Below are 23,610 nucleotides of genomic sequence, written 5' to 3' on the forward strand. Positions count from 1 at the left end.
CATAATTAATAATGTAAGTGTATCTTTTCGATATTCCTAGAAATTCATCGTTACATTTGATAACTTTTGAAAGTTACATCACCGATAGTCTTGCAACCTTAGAGCGCGATCTTCCTGTATCTACACCAAGTAAGGACAAAAATTCCCTTTCACACCTGTCGATCACTTAACTTTCGACCAGCAATAACCTTGCGATCCAATCAAAGCTCTGCAAGATTGAAATGCTTTGGATTGTCTGAACTTTCCGGCAAATACATCGAACTTAGCGAATTGTTATAGGTCGTGCGTCTCGCGCCCGCACAGCTCGCTGTCGCCGGATGGCAGGCCCGGAAATTTGTCGTCCCCGCAACACGCAGCCCCATGTTTACAGAGCGCGCAGTATTGGCTGGTGGACAGATATATGGCCGGCAATTCGTCCCTCCGCAGCGGACACTGGGCCCAATGGCTTCTATCGCTCCCAATACAAGTACTGATGCGGGACTATAGAGCCGTTTCAGGACCAGTAGGTACGCGTACTGCCGGTGAAGTAGATTTAGTTTGAAGTATCACGGTATCGAGCTCACAGCAAATGGATAATCGCACACATGCACAAACACAATGCTGTGGCAGCTGTCGGTAACTAACCATTAGTGCCGCAGTACTCGGCTCACGGAGCAGACGCTTTCACTCACTGGTGTGGTGGCTGTAGTTTTGTGTGGCCAGCACCTCCACCCGGATATCGTAGTGGTCGTGTGTCAGGTCGGGGCTGACCTCGATCCCAGGCGGTTCCCACTCGTACACCACTTCCTCCGTACGATACGAGTCTGAAACACGAAGAGACACACATACAACACTACTTCTCCAGTACGGTATAAATATGAACGCACTCAGATTCGTGCAAAGTTGTATCGAGCTCACAGTATGTACAGTCGGATCAGCCCAGTAACCGACCGGCGCTGAGAAGAGAAGCTCTCAGCAGAAAAGGTGGGGTAGGCAGCCTGGAGAGTGTAAATGGGAGAGAAGCGGCATGCGTGGGTGTTAGGCTTCACTCCAACACATAAGACAGAAACTCTCGCCGCCGTTTGCGCAGAGATGAACACGGGCACGGGCTGTGTTGCCGTATAGACGGAGACGGAGGTTAAAGGGGATGTTTAGAATCAGAAATGGGCCCTTAGCTGCCCGATTCGGTCGGCTCTCCGCAAGCCAGCGAATAATAAGCTGAAGGAGCTCACTCTTATCTGCATTACATTGCAAAGTAGCAATGTACCTAAGTTATTATATGTACAAAGTAGATCCGAGATCGTTTTAGCAATGCTCTAATCAAATTAATTCCACAAACCCTGCCCTGCCTAAATCCTTCGAAGTGGGTACGCATGCAGAGGCATCAGGCAGCTACTCCTTTTGTCATTTACCATTACCTTAGAGGCTTAGACTTTACATTTAATATCAAACAGCAGTTTAATGAGCAAGATCCGGCTACATCCTCTGTAGTCGGCAATGAAAACACGGACCATTGCAGGCCCCTCCCAGCAGCAGCTCCCTCAGCAGCCGCGGCGGCACAACAGACCACCCGTCGCCAAGTGCGGCTCAACTAGTGTCATATGTTGCTGGGTGTTTCTGAGCGCCGCCCCGAGAGCCACTAAATCTGGGCAATCTCTGACGCTTACGTCAAAGGTCAGGACTGGCGTGTCACATCAGTGGCTCCTATACAGGCTCTTCGGGATTTTTTTTTTTGGGAGAGGAGGGGGAGGTCTAGCAAACTGTTGATTTTTTCCAGCTTTTTATAGAAGCAGGTTTTGAAATAGAATTTCAGTTCGACTTTTTTAAGTGAATGTAATATATCTATTCAATCGAATAGGCATGGCTATGCTCAAAAGCACTGCATTTTAAGTAAACATTACCTGGTCAATACAAATTGCAATAAGCATAAAAGTAAGCGATTGCTGAGAAGCTATTGCAATCCATAAATTTGCTTAGCATCAATAGCGATCGGAAGACAGCCACCTGACCCCGGATCAGGTGGTTTAACCTCGCTTTCCTGTTGGTGGCCCAAACAGCGGTAGACCCGGATGCTCAGCTTTTACGGCCCATGGCCCATTGGCCCATTGTGCTTTCAATCGAGGAGCCATAGAATCACCCATAGCCAAAGCGTTATAGCCATGTGCTGGAAAGCTCTATAAGGAATGGCTGAATGCATTTGGACGCCCAATTGGCCTGTGTTACTACGTCCAGATGGAGATCCGTTCGCCTGCATTGCCAATTCATCTAACGAATAATCAGCTGGTTCTGTAACATTAACCCCAGTCAGGGGTGCTAGAGTCGGCTTTAAAACCCATCGGTGCATATACTTGTCGAATAAATGGCACTCGGTACGCCTGAAACACTGGCAAATGAATGGAACTGCGAGAAGCAAAGATTTTATAGCACCTACATACATATGCACGACTTGTTGGCTTCCTAGATATGCGAAACGGTTATGGTACCATCGTCGAAGCAAAAAGAGAAACTTCTGGACGTTGAATACCGACTAATGGAAACTAACGATCATAAGTGCACCTTTACTATTCCAATGGATGTGCCTCTGTGTCTCAATTAAAAGATGAAGTAGATGTTAAAGTGTTCCGTTTTATCTCATTCAGATAGTTTATTAGATTTTAGTAGCTATTAGTTAATTTATTTAGGCCAGCTAGTCGAAAAGAGGTGCGAGATCCGCTTTAGGTCTGATGTAGACACACATCACTGTTGGAAATCGCATGGTTTCAAAGTGTTCAATTAAAACTATGCGCATTTAGAACTTCATCGGCGTCAGGTTATGACCTCATTTACCTAACTTACAGCAAAGTACGACCATAGCACACCCCGGGGAACAGTTCGACATCCAGCCCCTGAAATACTGCCAAGCCAAAAATAGATTTTCTGCAAATATTTAGATGATCCATGCATTCAGACCATTGCGTGATAGACCAGTAAATCACCTAATTCTGCGTCTTGCATGACACACATGTTCATGGCAAGTGCAACAATGCTCAATAGTGACAATATTTCGACAATCACAACTTATATCGGCCGATACTCACAGTCTTCCAAGTGGAACACGCAGTGCTGCGAGTCGAACGGGTAGTCACGGAAACTCATCTTGCAGACGATGGTAACCGTCAGCCTGCAACACAAACGGCGTCAAAGGCCAGCTAGAACAGGTCACGACACATGACGGTCACATTTAGCCGAGAGCCGGGTAGTCCTCATCAGGGGCACAGAATGCTCAACAAATAATATCTTTACCGGTAGGGCATGAAAAGAGAAAGGTTTGTCGAGATATATGGGAATTTAATGGATGTTTTAGCTAACTCAATGTGTCTTGCATCATACATAGGTGTATAACAAAGCATAAACAATAACATACAGCATAAACTGTGTAGCATTTCAGCATTCACAATCGCATACACGCGCACGCGCACGCACACACAGACGCACATGCACCCATACGAAGGGGGGCGGTCGGGGTCGGCAGTGGGCACTCACAGCACCGAGTAGCGAATGAAGCCGTCCGACTGCATCCGTAAACTGCTGGCCGGCGATATTAGCTTGTATATTCGCAGGCCCTTCATGTGATCTGACAAAAGAGAATACCTCAGCATCGACAGCTACTGCAGCCGTTTTGCGTGTAAAAGCGACCACACCTCAAGTTCTTTGTTCAGTAAGTTCAGTCACGTTTTTTGTTTTGGATTTCTTAATAAATGGCGGTAGATCATCTGCTTATCCGGGGGGCGGTAGGCTGCCTGGACGTTTCCTTTTCTTACGCACTCTAATTACCATTTCTAGGGTAGAGCAGCCTACACAACATTCCAAGGCCAATTTGGATTCACTAGTGCACATGATAGCATATAATTTCAAAATCAAAGGAAAGACGCAAGCGCTTTCAAATGCAGCTTGAAACGAGTTGGAAATATTTATACACCAAGTCAGATGATATGTTGTCATTAATGATAAGTTGTTATTATTGCAAAAGAGAAGAAACCACGCATTTATTTCATACCTACGAAGGTGATTGGTTTCCACATTTGGTCAAATATGGCGGGATGGAGGTTGAACCACTGTCCTGGTTTGAGTGTCTCCGGCGGAATCAGACGGCTGTCAGTCCAGTAGAACCTTAGGAACATCTCCGTGGCCAGCTCCTAAAAACAACAGCTGCCAGTCAGTATACACGGTCGCAATTATCGTGACGCTGTACGTACGGTAAGAATAGCGGTCTAACTCCTTCAGTGGTGCGCTGGTGCGTACACACACACACAAGCACCCCCCTCCCCCCCCCCACACACACACACACACATCCGTAAGGATGAGTGCAAGAATTACTACTCTCTTTGTGCGTGAGTGATAGGAGCCTGACTTTTAACTATCAACAACATGATTAGGCGAAACAACATTACACATCAACGGCTTCGGTAAAAGGCATTATTTATTTATTGGAAACTGTTACAGCTTACGATTCTTCAAGCCAGCCGCAATTTCTCACTCTGTGAGTTAGACTGTACCACACAACACACTGAGTGTATGTGAGATAGACTGTGAGTACTGTACCGCACAACATACTGAGTGCCTGTGGGGTAGACTGTGCCGCACAACACACTGCCTTTGACGTAGATTGTACCGCACAACATACTGAGTGTCTGTGAGATAGACTGTGCCGCACAACACAATGCCTGTGAGATAGACTGTACCGCAGAATACACTGCCTGTAAGTTAGACTGTGCTGCACAGCCAAGAAGTGCGAGCGATGCTGTACCGCAATACATACATACTGGGGTTATTGTGACAACTCAGAAGATTTAGTCGCTCACTGGACAGCGATATTATCAAAATGGTTTAGTTGCAGTCTAATAAGCCTTAAGTAACAACAGACGTTCATGTTATCTACGAAATCGACAATTGATGTCACCTTACCACGCCCAATGACACTGTTCAGGCACATTAGAAATGCATTTAATTTTCACTAATCATTTTAAACATTCTTTCGCAAGATGGTTACGGGTTATTTACATGCCAATAGGAATTTGGGGGTTTGTATGGGGCTTGTGTGTTCCTAAATGTCTTGCGTGCTAAGCTAGTATTGTTAGTGGTAAATACTGGACGATAAATTTCAAAACAGGTGTTTTATTTTTACATGCAGTATGATAAGGTCGAATTTTTTTATCCAAGTATTAACTCGTGCAGAACATAAGATCCACGCTCAAACACTTCTGCTGACAAAGTGCGCAAGCAATGTGCAATGTGCGTTATGTAGTCGTCCTTACCGCTGAGGATGACTGCATGTAACAAGGCAAACAAATACATGTTCACTGCTGCATGCAACTGTAAACTGTAGGCAGCAAAAAGGTCAAGATGAGTCAAAATTATAACTGAATACCAAAAATATACTTCATTTACAGATAAAAATTCTAAGCAGACACGGTAAGTAAAGTTGAGGAAACTAGTAAACATTCTACTGATAATGCTCTTTCGTCCACTTGATGAAATTAAAAGTTCAAGTCCAATATACCTACACGAGACACATATGTTCTTTGCATTGTGAAAGCACATCCGTAAATGAAACATTTGTTTGGGAAAGCGGCTCCATGTACCTAAAATGATTACCTTCTTCAATAGCGGTATTGTGTACGTTCCTACCAATGTGATTAAGTGATTTAAACCCTCGCCGGACCTATTGGTTTTCTACATACGCGATGGCCGAGGTGGGGGGGGGGGGGTACGACCCCCCGGCCGTTTCGCCCCTGGTGGAGCTAGGAAGTCGCGGAAAAAACGAGCATGTGCGCCGTTACGAGACGCAGAGTTTGATACCCGATTTTAAGCTCCTAGGTCAACCGGTGACCTCTGAGGTCAGGTCAAGTGCCCCAAGGTACGGTTCCGTTTTTGGTGAATAACTTCGCAAAAATGGCCGTAGAGCCGCGATTTTGGCAGCATCGTGTTCGCCTCGCTCAGGCGCGTCGAATGCTATGCTTTTTGTTTGGATGTGGTCAACTTAGGGTGTTCACCTCAGGTCACGGTCAGGTCAGCGCCCCCAGGTCACAAACTTGGTCGAAGGAGGTCATGTCGCACATCATTCGATTTGGCAGGTCTTCCTGAGTCCATTGGTGGCTTCCCCGACTCGCTAGCTCAATTTGATCAAGAGTTATTGACGAAAAACTAATATGACCTTGATGACGCCATAAATGACGTCACGCAAGGTCAACATTGCAAAAGTGACGCATTAAACCTTGCAAGGAGTGCATGAAATCACGATTCTGTGTGCTTGAGATAGTTGGGGATCGTTCCCGGCGCCAGAATAGCAGTTTTCATTTTCCCCATTGACTCAGGTAATGGTGAGGTCACGAAAATGACCTGACCTCATATGACCTTTAGGAAAAATCCGAGATATACAAGTTGTGAGACTCCTAATGGATACTAGGTCCTGCAAGTTTCATTTCCCTGTGAAAGCTCCGCTGGCAGTGAGGGCGTTGCGAAATTGCGACATCTGAAGACCGTGCAGAGGTTCACTTATAACGTCATAGGTCAGTGACCTGACCTGACTCGAAAATGCGGTTGGTGTCAAACGATTTGGCCGAATCAAAGGTCAGGTATGCTAAGTTTCAGCTCTGTATCGCCGGCGTGTTTGGAGTTATCGCGAAAAAAAATCCTATGGGGGCGGCACCCCCTTCGGCCGGCGAGGGTTCAGATACCGATTAAAGTTTATGTCTGTGCACTGTGCAGGGCAGGTACCATATAATGTGAAATTTTCCAATTGCTCTATGTCAGGTGAGGTTACCTAATTTTGCTTTATAATGAAGCGCCACTGCTATGCTATCCGTGTCTGTCCATTTTGGAACAAAAACGCCTCATTCTTCAAAGGCCGATCAGTGGTGCTCTATGGGAAATAACGGCGCTGCGTAAGCATAATGCGGCTTTGATCTGGTAGCTGTCACAACTGCAGTTCAGTCTTTGATCATTTTAGGCGACAGAACTTCAAAATATGTGAAGCTGTATGAATAGAGTATACCTAGACTGCAGTAGGGCCCAGATAACGGTATCAGCCCGTGCACCAATCAGGTGCTTGATAAACCTCTACCGAGCACAACATTGAGCACCGACACGGGCGACATCACATCGATAAGAGAGTGCGTTAATGAATAGAATAGTTTACACACCATAAATGATGCAGCCTAGCTACTTTCCATCAGAATAAGCTGAAAATCTTAACTACACATTTGAAATGTCTCACCATATGTTCCTCATTGATGTCTTGAATATCCCTGACTTTCAGGCTGAGGGAAACCTTGAGTGGCTGCCCTAGAATAGAGAGAATATCTTATCAGCACCTGCAGCAGTGGTATGTATATGTTCTGCGACAAGGTATGCTGACGGTGGATGGCGGCATCTGAGGCAGACCCTCCAGCCATGCAGATCAGTCGTTGTAGGCTGTTCTATGGCAACGCGTTGTTCAGTGGCGGATCCAGGGGGGGGGGGGCAAAATGGGCATTTGCCCCCCCCCCCCAAACGGCATAATTTTAACATTACGCCTATGGACGATGCATGGAAAGAATCGATATATTGTTATGGTTTCCCCCCCCCCCAAACCTCTGAGCTGGATCCGCCTCTGGCGTTGTTGAATTAAACAGAACACCCACGATAGAGACAGGATAATTACCAATAACCACATACCAATATGAAATATCTATAGTCACATGCCAATTGCGTTAATATCAAAATTTACTGGCTAGCTGTGTGCATTAAAATTTAAAAAATAATGATTTGAATATACTAGAGAAGAGGAATGAGGAACTGCAGTTAAACTAACTCCAGATAATTGCATCTGTTATCTTCCGAGAGCTGTCAGTTGTGACTGAGTCTTGAGCTGTGAGCTTCTTCTGAGAGTGTTTTAAAAATTGTAGGGCAATTTCACCTATTATCCGATGAAGTTGCACACTTTGAATAAATTTGTGCATTTTATTTAAACTTAGCTTAGTCAAACATTTTCATCAAGAAAGGTAATTACCATCGACAGCGAGTGTGACGTCTCAAACGGTGCCTTCGGATTCTGACACATGCTTTTCCTGGAAACCCTCCCTTCTTTTACCTTCGCTATCTCACCTCCTTTCTTGATGGAAAAGTTTATGCTGAAAGTAGTGCATTTAATTCTCGTTTATTCAAATCCCAGAATGAACAGCACCGATTTAATTTCGCTCAAGCTACAATAAAACGCATTCCGGCGCGTTTCATTTCGCTGGTGTGTCGAGGGCGGTCGCTACCAGCGACTGTCGACCCGGGCACCGGTCTAAATTTGTCATGTCTCGACTGGGCTGCGCCTGTGGCTGCGGTCCTTGGGTCCGGCGAGGTCGGCGGGGTCTCAGTCTGGTGTGGGGGGAGGGGGGCGGTGGGGTCGGAGGGAGAGCGCGAACTGAGCGGCCCAGAGCGTCGGGGGTACTCAGCGGTCACCGCTCCGCCCGCTGACACACCGCCGGCAGTTATCGGTCCGGGTTTTATTTGCCGAGCGCCAGGAGTGGCCGCGTGCCCGTCACGGAGCGCTGGACCGTGCCTCTCGGAGCGCCGAGACTCCACAGCGCACTGCTGCAGGGCGGAGCAGACGCAGCGCTGAATAATGACAAGCCATTCAGCGGGCTGTGGAGTAGTAGAACTTATTACTATCTTATCGCGCATGCTAGATTTCGCAAGCGTTTTCTATTTGAGCTTTAAATGGTGCCAACTGGATGACCTGCAGTCTTTTCAACAGTTTTTAACCCTCGCCCGTAAACGGTGTTTTGCCACCTTCGCCCATGCAGGGGGGGGGGGGGGGGTTGGTGCGACCCCCCCCCCTGGCGTTTGAAAACGGAGCGTTGTAGAGCTTAGCGGAAAAGACCAACGGATTGCTCTCAACGAGATCTCGCGATTGGTGGTATATTTTTTGGTCCTAGGTCAACATTTGACCTACTTATGACCGGTCAAATGTCAAATTTTCGGAAAAATCTAACTTTTTCAGATTTCCGCGCCGATTGCGGCAAAACGGTAAGAGATATCGACTTGAAACCTTCACTGTCGTGATCCTTGATCAATTCTCTATCGTTTGGTGTGTATTTCGATGTCATAACTCTAAAAATGATGCGTTGGGAGCATCGGAAGTCTGCAAGGTCATTTGTGCATTGGGTCACGCCAGGCGTGTGACGTCACTGACCTGACCCTGACCCAAAATGAACTACAAGAAACAGCCGGCGATGCCTGAAATGGATAGCAAATTCGAATTCAGGGCATCAAAATACCCCGAAAAGGCATACAAGTGCAAGAAGTCATTACAGGTCAACCGAGGTCACTGACCCTACCTTGACCTTTAGTGACCTTCAAAATGTCAACGGACATTGTGCCAATGTCAAATCAGCCAGTTATGATTCTAAAACAATCCATCAGTGTGTCAGGTCAGTCGGCATTTATACCAATGTGAAGCAATCTCCAATTTAGCGTAAATCTGGCCGGAGGTTGTTCCCTTTATGACGTCATAACTCCGTGACCTGACATGACCTTGACAAAAGAAATACCAAAAGTTGCGCAAAGGATGCCCCATAGGGTACTGAAAATTTGAGCAGGCTACCTGAAACGGTTCGGCGTGTAGCTAAGAAAAACCTCAGGGGGGGGGGGGTTGCACCCCCCCCCCTACATGGGCGAGGGTTAAAAGTATACCACCTTGAAGCCGCAGTTTGTTTAGTAATTCATATTCTTAGCGGAATTAAGTCATCAAAAGATATGAAACTTCGTAACAGCAGCTGAAAGTCTCTGCCACGGCACTTGCTGCAAAGGGCCTGGTTTCTCAGCTGGTCAGTAATACATGACCTTTCAAGATTTAAGCCCTTCCATCGTCTCGCAAAGCTAATTACACCCTGGCTGTGAGTCAATGACTCCTGAGAACGGTTGAGCCGCCAAGTGGTGCCCTTCATCACACAGGGAGTTTCAGGGATGGCCGTCAAATTATCTGACTGATGAAGGAGCGGCAGACCGAGTACGGTGACGGAAGTGAGCCGACATTGCTGAATGGCGAAACACGGGAAACAGCGGATAGTGAGCATTAAACAGACTTCAAGTAACTAAAAACGCGCTTAACTTTATTCGTCGCCAATAATAAAATAAATCATTTTGAGAACACATAATAGTGAAATTCATAGGATGATCTGATTATAAATTATAATATTGAAGACGTTTCCAATTCATGCGGACATTGGATGCATATTTGCAGTAACAGTCACCCATATTTCTAGCCACTTGGTCCGTCGAGTTCGTAATTCGTATACTCTGACATATGATGGTAGTAAATACGCTAACGCACACACATCCATTTGAAAACAGAACAGATATTTCCCGTATCGCAGAGACAAATTTAGGAATGATGCTGGTGGAGCCAAACCAACTGACATGTTGAATGCTTTTGAAACCAGATAAAGCATAACATTTATTTCGTAGCCAGTGCTTGCCACGATAAGGCGAGCTTAATTGTCTCAAAGATTAATAGAACGCTGGATAGATTGTAGCCAGTCTAATGGATCTTGGACACTCAGCAAGAAGGACGGCTCCGCTATACCTACATTTATATTTCCACACAAGCCGAGGAACTGAGGAATGAGCAGAAGCCAAGGAAATAAAAGCATGAAATGGATGGATGCAGTAGCTTTTCGTATAAAACATTCAAAACGAGCACCGTATCAATCAGCACCGTACACCAAGGTTTTGGTTTGCTGTGCTGGGTGTCCGTGTCCGTGTGTCCGTGTCCGTGTGTCCGTGTCCGTGTGTCCGTGTCCGTGTGTCCGTGTCCGTGTGTCCGTGTCCGTGTGTCCGTGTCCGTGTGTCCGTGTCCGTGTGTCCGTGTCCGTGTGTCCGTGTCCGTGTGTCCGTGTCCGTGTCCGCGGCACTGACCGGGTACCGGTGACCGCGGCTTCTCGAGCATGTCGTAGTCGGGCGGCAGCACGGAGCGGGCCGTGGTGTTTGAGGTGAGCCAGCTGGTGGAGCGCGCCGGCCGGCCGGCCCGCTCCTCCTGCTCCTCCTGCTCCTCCTCCTCCTGCCGGTCCTCCCAGTCCTCGGCGAGCAGCGTCCAGTCGGTGCCGGGGCCGGGCCGGCGGCGGGAGGACCACGGCCGGCCCGGCGCCCGCTGCTGCCGCTGCTGCTGCTGCTGCTGCCGCACCGAGTCGAACAGACTGCCGCAGAGGAGGAGGGGGGGGGAGTCAGACTTTGTGTCATACAGTTAACATCTCCGACAAACACACAGCACATGAGTTATGAGACGGTAGACCTTGAGGTCGACCGATAGACGATCATACGATAGACATCCGCTCCGAAGAACTTTGGATGGTACAATAGTAAATGTCATGCTGTCACGTCACCTTATTGCTGCCACCACGACTGGCAGCCTATCGTCACGTCATGTTCAAGTGCCAGACCGCCACGCCGGCCGACGTCCCGATACCCCGAGGACCGATGTGACCAGTCGGCTGGCTATGACCGAAGGACCTGAACTTGAAAAGTAGTGTGAGCCTTATTGACTATCTGTTTTGTACCATCCGTCTCGGACGGAATGCTTCGGTCCCGGCCTATCATGTTATACTTCCTGCTATGGTGTAATTTTCACAGCACTGTCAAGAGACGGTCATACATCAGGGTAGCGAGCAACGAACGACGGATAGTTGTTTCTCGGTCGCCAATATCGCCCATAATGGGATGCGACAATAGAATGAGAATCGAATTCCAATACCCAGCGGACAAGCCCGCGTCTCGCTTTTCTGTGGCCAGCACCTAATGCTTCAATTATGCAATGAAAACGAGAAATATTTGTCACAAGACTAAGTGAACGAAAAGGAAAGAATTACTTCCGCATCATTTAGGTCCAGCATAATGGCAATATTACGTAATAATGACAGTACTCCATGTCACACAGAACACCTATACGACCTGCATACTATCTATCTATCAGTGAATGATCATGTGGGAAGTGAAGAAATTAGGCGTGTGCAGTTGTGGAAAATTATGTTAAAGCTCCATTGCTGATGTGGTACGCTTAATACGGAAATGGACAGGCTGATAGTAGACGTCAGTCACCCCGGTGCGGAAATTTCTTAGTAAATTATATAAAGTAATAGCATAGCTGATGTGTTCATCGTTATTTTCCCCAGTAACAAACGACTTGTTTTTGATATGACATCCGAAAAACGTACCAAGCAGTTCTGGATCTGAGGTGAAACACTTCATTACGTGAAAGTAAGCGAAGAATGGACGAGGACGGATCGTTGCCATGAATGTGCGGGCGCAAAGACTTCTTTTTCGCCGGTGAATGGTGCGTCAAGCCGTATTTGACGTCAGCAAACATAGCAGACGCAGCTCCATACAGGTGGCGACGGAATCGATGGAGGACGGCCTGCCAATGGCGCTGAGGAAGACGACAGCAGTCTTTTGACCACACTACAGCCGATCGAAGGGGGCGACAGTGAACAGAAAGAGACAAAGATAGAGTGTCAAACTGCATAGTCTGGCATCCGTTCTTAGTGAAATTTTTGTTTAATTTTTTGTCTCATATAAACTGATGGCAGACGCAGGTTTTTGACCAATCCCGTCCTTATGAAGCAGCATAGACCACTGCAAAATACGAGATTGTATAATGTACATAAATAACAATGCAAAATGCTGTCAAAATCTATATTAGCCGTTTTCACGACAGGCTATCCGGTGAATGCATCTAATTTGACCAAATCTGCACCTTATCTCTTTTACAACAAATATATTCATTTTTTGAATTTATTTCAGTGTTTTAATCGATGATGCTCTCTGATAATATGACAAAGTAGGCATATAAGCAGAAGTGCAACCCTAGCTGATAGCTACTTAGAGACACACTGAACCTAATTTGACCAAATTTGCACCTAAGCTGCACCAGATGTGCACCAAATGTGTACCAGATGGCCGTCGTGAAAACGGCTATTCTACATCATTTCTACAAATCTACATGCATTCAAAGCAAAATATTGATTTACGTTGCGTATCTACTCCTTAGTTCTCTGGGCGGTCTATGCTCTTACATAGGCGGTCCCACCAGTCGGCAGACCCGTCACCTGACCGGATGCATCACCCGTACTTCCCCAGACTCTCCCAGCACCCCCACGGCACGGACCGGCCGTGCAGAGCGCGGCCAGACCGCCGCCAGATGACCGCGCGCGCTGGCCGCGCCGGTCGGCCGTGCTCATATTGAGTTGCCTCTGGCGGCAGTGGTCCGACCAGAACCAGTACAGCGGATAAGTCCGGGAAGCCGCCGGCATCTTCCCTCCCCCCTCTCCCCGGCCCACGGACGAGTTATGCGGCGAAGGGTAAGTACTACATGGGAGTCCAGGTACTGAGAGTGGTACTCGCTGTTACGAAGCGGTGCGGAATTATTTATATTGAGCTGTAGGTCAGTACGATGTGGTATGTATGTATGTATGCATGTATGTATGTATTACCATCATGGACAATCCACACGGGGCGTGGCGTGGTACGGTATGGTACGGTACGATACGGTATGTACGGCACAGTACGGTATGGTACGGTACCTACGGTATACGGTACGGTGCAATGTGGAAAGCCCGTGCTGCCATGGTGAAATAAGCGCTGATCGCCAATATCCTGCCCCAATCTGTGGCGCCAAAGTGTAGGCCGTATCTATCAGAATGTGGTAGGTTGTGATAATGTGAGGGGTCAACGTTCGCTCATCATTAGACGATAACGGAAGCGCACTCAGAGGGTTGCTGCAACTCCAGACCGTTCAGCCGATCCGGGCGAGTAGTGTGGGAGAGAAAAATGTGCACGCCGTCACAGAAGGCCTATATTCGGCGACTGAAATAGATGGGGGCTCGCCACTGAAAGACCGCGTGTCGTTTCCCAAAGGACTGGCGCCGACAGCAAATGCGAGTGCTGAGGACGTATCGATTTCCTATTTGGGTGGCGCTGTGATTGATAGAGTACATCTGTCTCAAGACGAGACGCCGAGTGTCGTCCATATATGGAAAGGGTGGGCGGAGAGAGTACATGTGTAATATACCGCATTTTACACGAAGTAGGAAGATGAGCAGGACGGGATAAAAATGGGCAGGACTTTCCACTTCAGTCAGGTGGTTTTCTATTCGCACTAAAAATTTGTGCCCGATCCGTCAGACTGATTCCCGACTGTGCGCGGCTTTCCGCACGGCTCGGCCCGATTTCTTCGGTAATCTGGCGGCTCTGTTTACCATCAGGAGCGCCTGGCGCCCCAATACTGACCAGCTGCGCCCGACCGGCCTGCCGTCAGCTGGGCCGGGGCAGAGGGGGCGCCGGTCACCGCTCCGGGGGGGGGGGGGCAGTCAGACGCCCTCTCGTCACCGCCGCTCAGTGTCCACTCCCCGTGAAATGGTATAATTTCAATAACCTAATGTAACATAATTAGCACTATCACGATTACGTGGCGGATTTCATGCGTGGAAGTAGTTTGAAAGGCGCTTCGAACCGAGAGTCGTGAGTCAGTTATTTTGGGCAGGTATCTCAATACCTACCTTTTTTTCATTAATAATACACGGATCTAGACTCTGTAAACGCATTAAAATGGTGTTGGACTCACCTTCAACATCCCTTTCTGTGCATATCTTGAGCATACTTTTTAACGCCTTTCTGACGATTGCTTTATTTCAATGCCTTTGATAAATATATATCAAAGGCATGTATGTAGGTATGTACACCCACACATCCAAATGTATACCCAAAATTTGCATATAATGTGCCCTTAAACGCATTGTCTTCAAAACAAAATCACTTCACATGGAACCAATGGGTAGGTAGGTATAACATTTTGTGGCAATTGGTAGGTACATAAAGAACGCATTTAACATTCGGGTACAGTCCTTGCATCTGAATTATTCCAGAGCCGAGCAGAGCCGCAAGCCCCCATTCCACTATTTATGCCGCGAATCTCACGCCTGGGCTCCTCTGACGATAACGCGCTGCATATTGGCCGCGCCGTGGCCGATATTGAAGGCCATTGTGTCGCGCGGCGCCGCCGGCGGGCACGTCAGCGGGTGGATTCACCCCAGAGGCGGTGGCTACTGGCTGGCGCCGCGACGCATAACGTGCAGTAGGTACCTAGTTATCCCATGTTGCATAGCTTGAGATCCATATCGGCACGACGAACAGCCCCGAATAAGAACTACCGCATGGAAAGATGTGAAGAAGCGTGTAAAGAACTTCTGAGTTGACTTGCTAAGTAGTCTGTTGAAAGGATTGATACCTTAGTAGATCAGGCTGTTATTCTAAGTTTTGATCTCATCAGTTGAAACTTGTGTATACCCATTAGCACATAGGTACACCTAAATTTATTGTTTCTCATCACAGCTTGGATGCGCTATAATAGCCAAATCATTCTGAACGTTTTCCGCTAGTAAAGTGGAATTATTGTGAGATGTGTGTGATTAACGCACATAATCTGTAGGAGAAATTGCTGGTAAATGGGGCGATTAATAACTTTTGTATAAGATATATCAGAGTGCTAGTAGCGGAGAATAGTTGCACCGTTATAATGGTAAATGAGCTGCTCGTTTAGTGGCAGATATCGCCTCCATGTGACCATGATATATCGTGAATAATTTCGCACTGTGTGTGCGTCTATAGCAATGAACAAAAGCGCAAGATTAATTTTCATTCAATGATTGGAATGATATTATCATGTGACTTTACCGTTGAACAGCGTCACGTCACCTTTGCATCAAAGTGATAATTCATGCTCGGAAGGAAGTATAATTATAGATCCGGTTCGTCCGATGAAACAAATTTCTGGGCTTTCGACTTTTCGACTTTGATAGCTGAAAACTGTTCCCATTTGCATCTGTTGTTGTTGTGTTGTCCCTCCAGGCTCTGGTGAGCTGTAGCCTAACGGCTCTGGAGGTACCTGGCGACCCTCGCCAGGGCCGCCACCGCGTCGTCTCGTCGCACGTCGCTCAGGCTCGGGAAGATGGTGCCGAAGATGCGGAGCCGGGCGTTCATCAGCGCCGGGCACCGCAGAAGGACATGGTCCGGGGTGTCGGCCTCTTCGCCGCAGGCGCGGCACCATCCTGCCCGGCATCCCCGATCACTGCACTGGGCGCACTCCGGCGATGGGTGCCGCCCGATTCTGTGCAGGTACTGGGCTGACCCGGACCAGTGTCCTGCTCGTAGTTGGTGGGTCTCCACTGCGTCCAGCCTGTTGGGTCCACGAACCGGCGGCGGGGGGCGCCCCTCCATCAGCGTGCGGTACCAGCCAGGAGGCCACTGGCTGGTGGTACGGGCACGCGCGAGTCTCGCCGCAGCTCGGTAGACCGTGGTCACGTCAACAGGGACGTCTTCTTGGGGGAGAGTTGAGGCATCTTTGGCGAGTTGGTCCGCGCGCTCATTCCCCGGGATTCCGCAGTGGGACGGTATCCACTGTAGGAGGACCTGGCGACCGCTCGACGACAGCTCCAGCAGGCTGTCCCAGATCGCAGTTGCGAGGGGCGATGACTGCGCAGACGGCCCCTCCTGCAGTCTTCGGAGAGCCGCTTGAGAGTCTGTGCAGACCACCACTGGATCCTCTGTGTGCGCCGGGTGCTGTCGCAGGTAGGGGAGAGTGGGGTAATTTGGCCGGTGGTGTAAATTGGCCGCCCCCACCTGTACGATGTCTAATAAAAGTGAGTGAAATAACTCTCCCAGCAAACATGCCCACATGGTTCCCATATGGGACCCACATGGGCCCCCCACCTCTTCCATATGGGTCCCACATGGGAATGGCAGTGGGTGACACGTGGGACCCATATGGGCCAGCCCACGTAGGCCCCATATGGAACCCACGCGGCGCCCACATGGGACCCATATGGGTAGCCCATCTGTAGCCCATGTCCCACGTGGGCCCATCTGGCCCATGTTCACCCCATATGGGACCCACATGGGATGCCCATCTCCAGCCCACATGCGTTTGGCCCATCTGACCCATTTTTATCCCATATGGGGCCCATATGGGTAGCCCATCTGTAGCCCATGTCCCACGTGGGCCCATCTGGCCCATGTTCACCCCATATGGGACCCATGTGGGCATGTTTGCTGGGCTAGTCTCAATTCATTTGTCATGGGTAGAAGTAACTGGAGGACAAATGTCAAAACTTTGCCCCTCGTAGTTTTATTCAAAATTAATAAAACGTTAATTTCATTAGAGAGAGAGAGAGAGAGAGAGAGAGAGAGAGAGAGAGAGAGAGAGAGAGAGAGAGAGAGAGAGAGAGAGAGAGAACTGTATTTACGGACTCATGGTCCAATTGTATAAATGAGACAGAACCACTTTACACTGCCAACAGTGCCCGATTCCACACAGCCCTATATCTAGAGCGTATGCTCACATCACTGTTCACAAGAGCGCTCAAAACAGTGTTTTTGGTCAAACCGAGCCTTCGGAGAAATATCCATGATGACTTTCTGAACATAACATCAAAGCTATCAATGCCTTCGCGAACATGCATTGCAGAAGCACTACAGAATCTCTCGTAGCCAAAAAACATTCGAGCAGCATTATTCAGGCAAACCTTAAACTTGTTGATAACAGACACATTGAACACGTGCCAAAGGTGAAGGCAATATACAGTGGCACAATAGGACATATACAGAAACTTCTTTACCTGATACGAGCACATCGAGAATTTCCGAATCAGCGAGTTCGTTCGACAGCACAGTAAACGATATTGCTGCTGGATTTCCAAATTGTCAGTTAAGTCTTCAGAAATATTAAAACCTAAATATTTATAGCTATTCACATATTTCAGAGTTTCACCGCAAAGAGTAAGCTGTGGCAAACACATATTCTTGAACATTTTGGGCGCAAGCACATACACACAGTCTTTTTCGTATTATAAACAATGTCATGTTCATTCGCATATTTTTCACATGTGTTTAGTAGGACCTGAAGGCCAAACGGCGTGGGTGACAAAAGAATCATATCATCAGCATATGCTATGTGGTTCATACTACCTAGGTAGCGACAGCCAACACCAGTGTTATCAAGGCTCACAGACAAAGAATCAACATACAGATTAAACAAAAATGGTGAAAGAATGCCCCCCTGTCTGACCCCATTGCAAACAGTGAAGCCACTTGTAACGTACTGTCCCCATTGCGTATGAAATGATTGTGTACCATACCATTCCACGAGAAGATTTACAAGGCAAGCATCCATTCCCCTACGCAAAAGCTTGTCAAACAATTTCCAATGATTCACTCGATCAAACGCCTTTTTAGCATCAAGAAAGCACAAGAACACTGGGCTATTGTTTCGCAAGTATAAAAAAAAAATAGTATAGTATAGTACTCAGATAATTCCTTTACAGCATATATGGCCATGTCAGTAGAGTGTGACGGCTTAAAACCAAACTGATGGTCACTGGTACAAAAGACGTCACGGCTACGATTTAAAACGATTGACTCCAGCACTTTGGAGCTGACACTCGCTAAGGCAATCGGTCGGTAATTATCCTTATCAGAAATATTCCCAGTTTTGTCCTTCACTATGGGAACAATCACAACTTTGGTCAAACTTTTGGGCAGGTAGCCATGTTTTAACATCATGGTGAAACACAAGGACAAGTGGGTGAGACACATATGACCAGCATGCTTAAAGTGCTCTGCACTTAAGCCATCATGACCACTGCTCCGTCCTGACGCCAGGTCTCGCAAAGAGTTAGACACTTCCTGCACAGAAATGTTATGCACAACACCCATGTTCTCTCTCACTCGATGAAGTACAGATTCCTTTAACGTATCATCACAAACTGAATTCAGTATACCAGAAAAATGGTCTTTCCACATGTGTGCAATGTCCTTCGTCCCGCTCACAGAATTTACTGTTGTAGCAAGAGGAGGGGAGCTATTCAGATTTCTGACCTCCTTCCAAAAGGAAGCGGGATCACGTGGGTACCTTGCGAGCTTATCAGCTAAGTTCCTAGCCCGAAGATCCTTATCATTGCGAATGCACCATCGCAGGGAGTATTTGAAACGAGCCTATGCTAAACGCAGCTGATCATAGATGTAGCCGGTCTTGGGCTTTCCGACAATAGCCCACAGACAATATATGTCACCAAGCGTCGAGTGAGCCTTCTGTACAAACTCACTCCAGCCCGGCACCGGCTTATGTCCGCCGCGCACCTCTCTAGCTATACTGTGGCGAGATGATTCATGCAAGCAAGATATTATTTCACTATAATATCTATCAATATCTGAACAGTGATCAACACAGTGCGTATCGTTACAATTTAGAACATTAAGAGGAGCATTTATCTCGTTTAGCCTTTCATTCACACCCGCAGTGTACAGTTCAAGGCGTGCACGATCGACCGTTGACCAGTCAACAACCCATTTGAAATTCTCTCTGTCTAGGTCATCTGGCGTTACTGAAACCCCACTGGGGATCCTGAGCTCAGCAGTCATAGGGAAATGGTCAGAGCTAGAAATAGAGTAGCGAATATCGATTGCCTGAATTAGCCCATACGCACCTTTCGTGCACACAATATGATCCAACCAAGACTCTGTACCATGAGCGTCATTTACATGAGTCACAGATCCCCTTCCCAGGAACATTAATGAAAAATGGTAACTTTTAATTAGAAAATGGTAACTTTTACTTCTGTTTATAAAGTTGTATAACATGTAGTATTTGGGCTAAAAACGAATTCAGACATTATAGCGCCGTTCTTGGGGGTGTTCAGCGGTTCCAAGAGCAATTTTATCTAATTCCGTAAAGCCGCGATGACTTTATAGACAAAAATTTTCAGAATGGCAATATGGGGTAATTTGACCGGGACTAGCGGGGCAACTTGGCCGGTGCGCTCATGGTCACTATGCTGGGACGGCCGAGTTTTCATGGTCAATTGTACCATAAATGACATGATTCATGACCAACTTTGACTACTTTGATTCTTACTTCCGATTGGTCAACTGTAAGAGCATGTGACGTCATCAAAGGTTACCAAACGTTTTTTGCTAATAAATCCTTACATAAAAATGGTACAGCCGCACAAATGGTCTCATTCGGTTCAGCTCGCCAAGGCGCATCGAATGATATGCATGATGACCTTGAAATCACGTGACCTTGAGGTCAAGCGACCTGATGCAACGTGACCTGAGGTCAACCTTTGACCTCGACTTCTCAAGGTCAACACATATATCTTTCGATGCGGACTGACGAGAGAATTACGATGGTACTCGAAGTTGTGTAAAGTTGCTAATTTGGCTATTTTGACCCCTGTGACCCCTGAGCCAACCTCCAAAATGCGGCAAATGCGTCATAGGACACACGTCATTGCTGAATCTGAAGCTGAATCGCAATATAACAGAAAATCCCAACCGCAAACTAACACCGGCCAAATTGCCCCACACCCCCGGCCAAATAACCCTGCTAGTGGGGCAATTTGGCCGCCTTGCAGACCTTTGTAATACGTCACAATTTCAATATAAGTAATTACTCTATCATTTCAAGTTCACTGTCCAGTAAAGCAAAATGAATGCGACACCTGCCAGCGTTGAGAAAATGCAGAAATGTGTCGTCAATTTTAAGTTATATCGTTTTCTAAAAAAAAGCGGCCAAATTACCCCACTCTCCCCTACTCGAGTGCTGCGTTGAGGGCTACGAGCTCCGCCTTGTAGCTCGAGCAGAGTTTGCCGGCAGCGACCCGCAGCTCCCGGGTCTCGCCGTCCGGCAGCTCGAGCAGAGCTCCAGCACCTCCGCTGGCGACTCCTCCGTCGGCCGCGCCGTCCGTCCATACCCACGTGGCGCATTGTGGGAGGCCGCTCAGGTGGAGAGTGGCTACCTCCAGCTTCGTCTGGGCAGATGCTGCTCTCGGCGGGAGGCCGGGCCCGACGTCCAGGCGGAAGGTCACGCCGTTCGTGGTCACCCATGGGGGTTGCCGGCTAGCGAGGATGGGCTCGATCGGCGACGACACGCCAGCCGCCTCCCAAACCTCCGTGCCCACCTGTCTCCAACCAGTGACGGAGGACAGGCGCGCCGGCACCACCTCGTCGGCGACGGTGCGGAGCGGGTCCTCGCGCGGCAGGGCTCTCGCCTTGGCCAGGAAGCGGGCCGCCAGCGAGGGGCGCCGCGCCGAGACCGGGGGCATACCGGCTTCCGCCAGCAGCGCGTGGGTCCGTGTTGAGACGGGGCAGCCCGTGATCACGCGCGCGGCCGCCCGCACTTCACGTTCGAGGATCTCGACGTGGGAAGCGGGCGTGGCAGGCAGCCAGGCCGCAGCAGCATGTTCTTGGGGGCCCCTGACATAGCCATTGGCCACCGCTCGAAGTTGCTGTTCTCGGAGGCCCCAGTCACGCCCAGTTAGCCTCTTGAGCTGGGCTATCCGGGGACGAGTCTTCTGTCGCAGATTTCTGCAGTGCGCCCCGAAGTGGAGGGTGCGGTCTAGAGTAACTCCAAGGAGTTTCAGCTGGGCGCCCGCGGCCACGGTCTCCCCTGCTACCTTGATGTAGCAGTCGACTGCGTCCTTGGGGGCTTGAGAGAGGACCAGCACCTGAGTTTTTTCGCTCGCCACCCTCATCTTCGAGGCGATGGCCCACTGCACCAGAACATCAGCCGCTTGCTGGGCTCTCCGCCGTGCGACCAGGATGGTGTTGCCAGAGCATAGCGTCGCCGTGTCGTCGGCGTACATGTACGGCGTCGTGCCTGGGATCTTCTTCAGGGCGTCTGCCAGTGGCGCCGCCCATAACAGGAACAGGGTCGGCGCCAACACGGTTCCCTGTGGCAGACCTGCTCTGAAGATTCGCTCGCGGCTCTTGGTGCCATTAACTTCTGTGTGAGCTCGGCGGTCGCGGAGGAAGCTCCAGATCCAGGTGATGAGGCAGAGTGGTATGCCTTGTTGCAACAGTCGGACGCGGAGTAGCCGATGATCCACCGTGTCGTAGGCTCGGGAGAAGTCGAACGCCGTCAGGACATAGCGTTGGGCCGTCTCGCCGTCCGCTGGCTGCTTCTTACGCGATCGCGGGCGCTGCCATCCGTCCTGAACCTGCTGCACCAGTCGCCCCAGGCTGTCCTCCACGGAACGGCCCTCACGGAAGCCCACCTGTTCGGGTGGGATTAGGTTCCGGGCCGCTACAACGTGGTTCAATCTGCTGAGGACTAGGCGTTCGACCAGCTTGGAGACGTGACTGGTGAGCGCGATCGGTCGGTATGAGGAGATCAGGCGCTTGTCCTTCCCGGCCTTTGGGATAGGGCAGATTGTGGCCTGGCGCCACTCACGTGGGACGGCTCCTTCTTGCCAGCTGCTGTTGATGGCGTGCAGGAGTTCCCGTCGCGCGGTAGGGCCCAGGTGGAGGAGCATCTCAGCCGTGATGCCGTCGGGACCGGGTGTCTTCTTCAACTTGAGAGAGTTCAGCTGCCGGACCAGTTCGTCCATGCTGAAGGCTCCGCAGCATCCCACACGGGCGCCGTCACACTCTCGGCACGTGGACGGGGTGAGGGCCTTCCATTTGCATCTCGCTCAGACGTTATTCCGGCAGCTATGTTCCGCTAGAGGAGACCGCTCCGCGAATCTGGGCCGACCTTTCGCGTCGAGCTCGACTTCCGTCGGGGCCAAGAGACGCTGCGACGCTATAGTGAACCCGACTGGCAGCTTACTTTATCTTTAAGGCGATTGATGATTTTTCTTTCTATAAATATCCTTCGTATGGTTTGATGTACGTCAAACAGTCCCATATTGCTTTTAAATTAAATCTTTCAATCGATAGGGTCTGGAAGAGTACCTATCTAGGCACATGGATAAAGGGTAATGTTATAATATGTACGAATGAATGTCTTTGGGTTTTACTATATGTAGGTGAGCGAGCGTTTGTCCTACTTTGTATTCGAAACTGGCACTCTACCATTCCCATTTGCACAAATGTGTCTCCCATAGCTGCGAGTGCGCTGGCGGCGGTGTCGTGTGCGCCGCACTGATCTGGCCGCCTACAGCCAGACATGTATGTATTCATGTTCATATCGTTAGCTGGCGCCGGCGGCGGCCCATCTCCTGCAGTGCGGCCGCAGCGCCGTACATGTACGGAATGCCGCGGCATTTCCGACGGCCCGCCTGTCTCGCGAGCTCCTCCTCGGCCGCAGCGCCGTACATGTACGGAATGCCGCGGCATTTCCGACGGCCCGCCTGTCTCGCGCTCCTCCTGGGGCGAGAGGAGTCGACTCTCCCTCTCCCACCTCTCCCCAGAGGAGTGCTGTGCGCCGGGTCCGACTGTGCCAGTACTGGGAGGAGAGAGGAGACTCCTCAGATAAACAGCACAGCGACTAGCCTAGAGGACCAGCAATAGAGGAAAACAGGACAGTCAACAGAGACCCACCAGCAACGGGCGTGGAGGACCAGCACTAGCGACCAGCCTGTAAGGCCAACACCACCACTCAGCAGCGCCAATGCACGAACAACGCGAAGGGTCAGCGGCACCAGAAGGCCAGCCCAGAGAAATAATCCGGAGGACCGGCAACATGGGTTGCTCTCGTGCCGTGTCGCCCCCGACCAATAACTGAACTAAGAGGCGTCACAAGATCAAAACGGCTGCTGTAAACGTGACAAAATTACAGTGAGGCGACGTTCAGAA

The 23,610-nt window shown here is 49.2% G+C and overlaps 1 protein-coding gene across 1 annotated transcript in view; it reads right to left on the reverse strand.

Annotated features, from left to right (window-relative positions):
* Positions 1–23,610, reverse strand: part of LOC122383485 (glycine receptor subunit alphaZ1-like) — a 46,919-nt gene that overhangs the window by 12,633 nt on the left and 10,676 nt on the right. Inside the window, exons 2-7 of the mRNA XM_043369987.1 lie at positions 10,906–11,183; positions 7,235–7,302; positions 4,016–4,154; positions 3,502–3,592; positions 3,057–3,139; positions 672–803 (exon numbers count right to left, since the gene is read on the reverse strand). Coding sequence (XP_043225922.1) covers positions 672–803; positions 3,057–3,139; positions 3,502–3,592; positions 4,016–4,154; positions 7,235–7,302; positions 10,906–11,183 — 791 coding nt within the window. The remainder of the gene's footprint in view (positions 1–671; positions 804–3,056; positions 3,140–3,501; positions 3,593–4,015; positions 4,155–7,234; positions 7,303–10,905; positions 11,184–23,610) is intronic.

Source organism: Amphibalanus amphitrite, unplaced genomic scaffold (genome assembly GCF_019059575.1).
Source record: "Amphibalanus amphitrite isolate SeventyFive unplaced genomic scaffold, NRLGWU_Aamphi_draft 000164F_arrow, whole genome shotgun sequence".
NCBI classification, from domain to species: domain Eukaryota; kingdom Metazoa; phylum Arthropoda; class Thecostraca; order Balanomorpha; family Balanidae; genus Amphibalanus; species Amphibalanus amphitrite.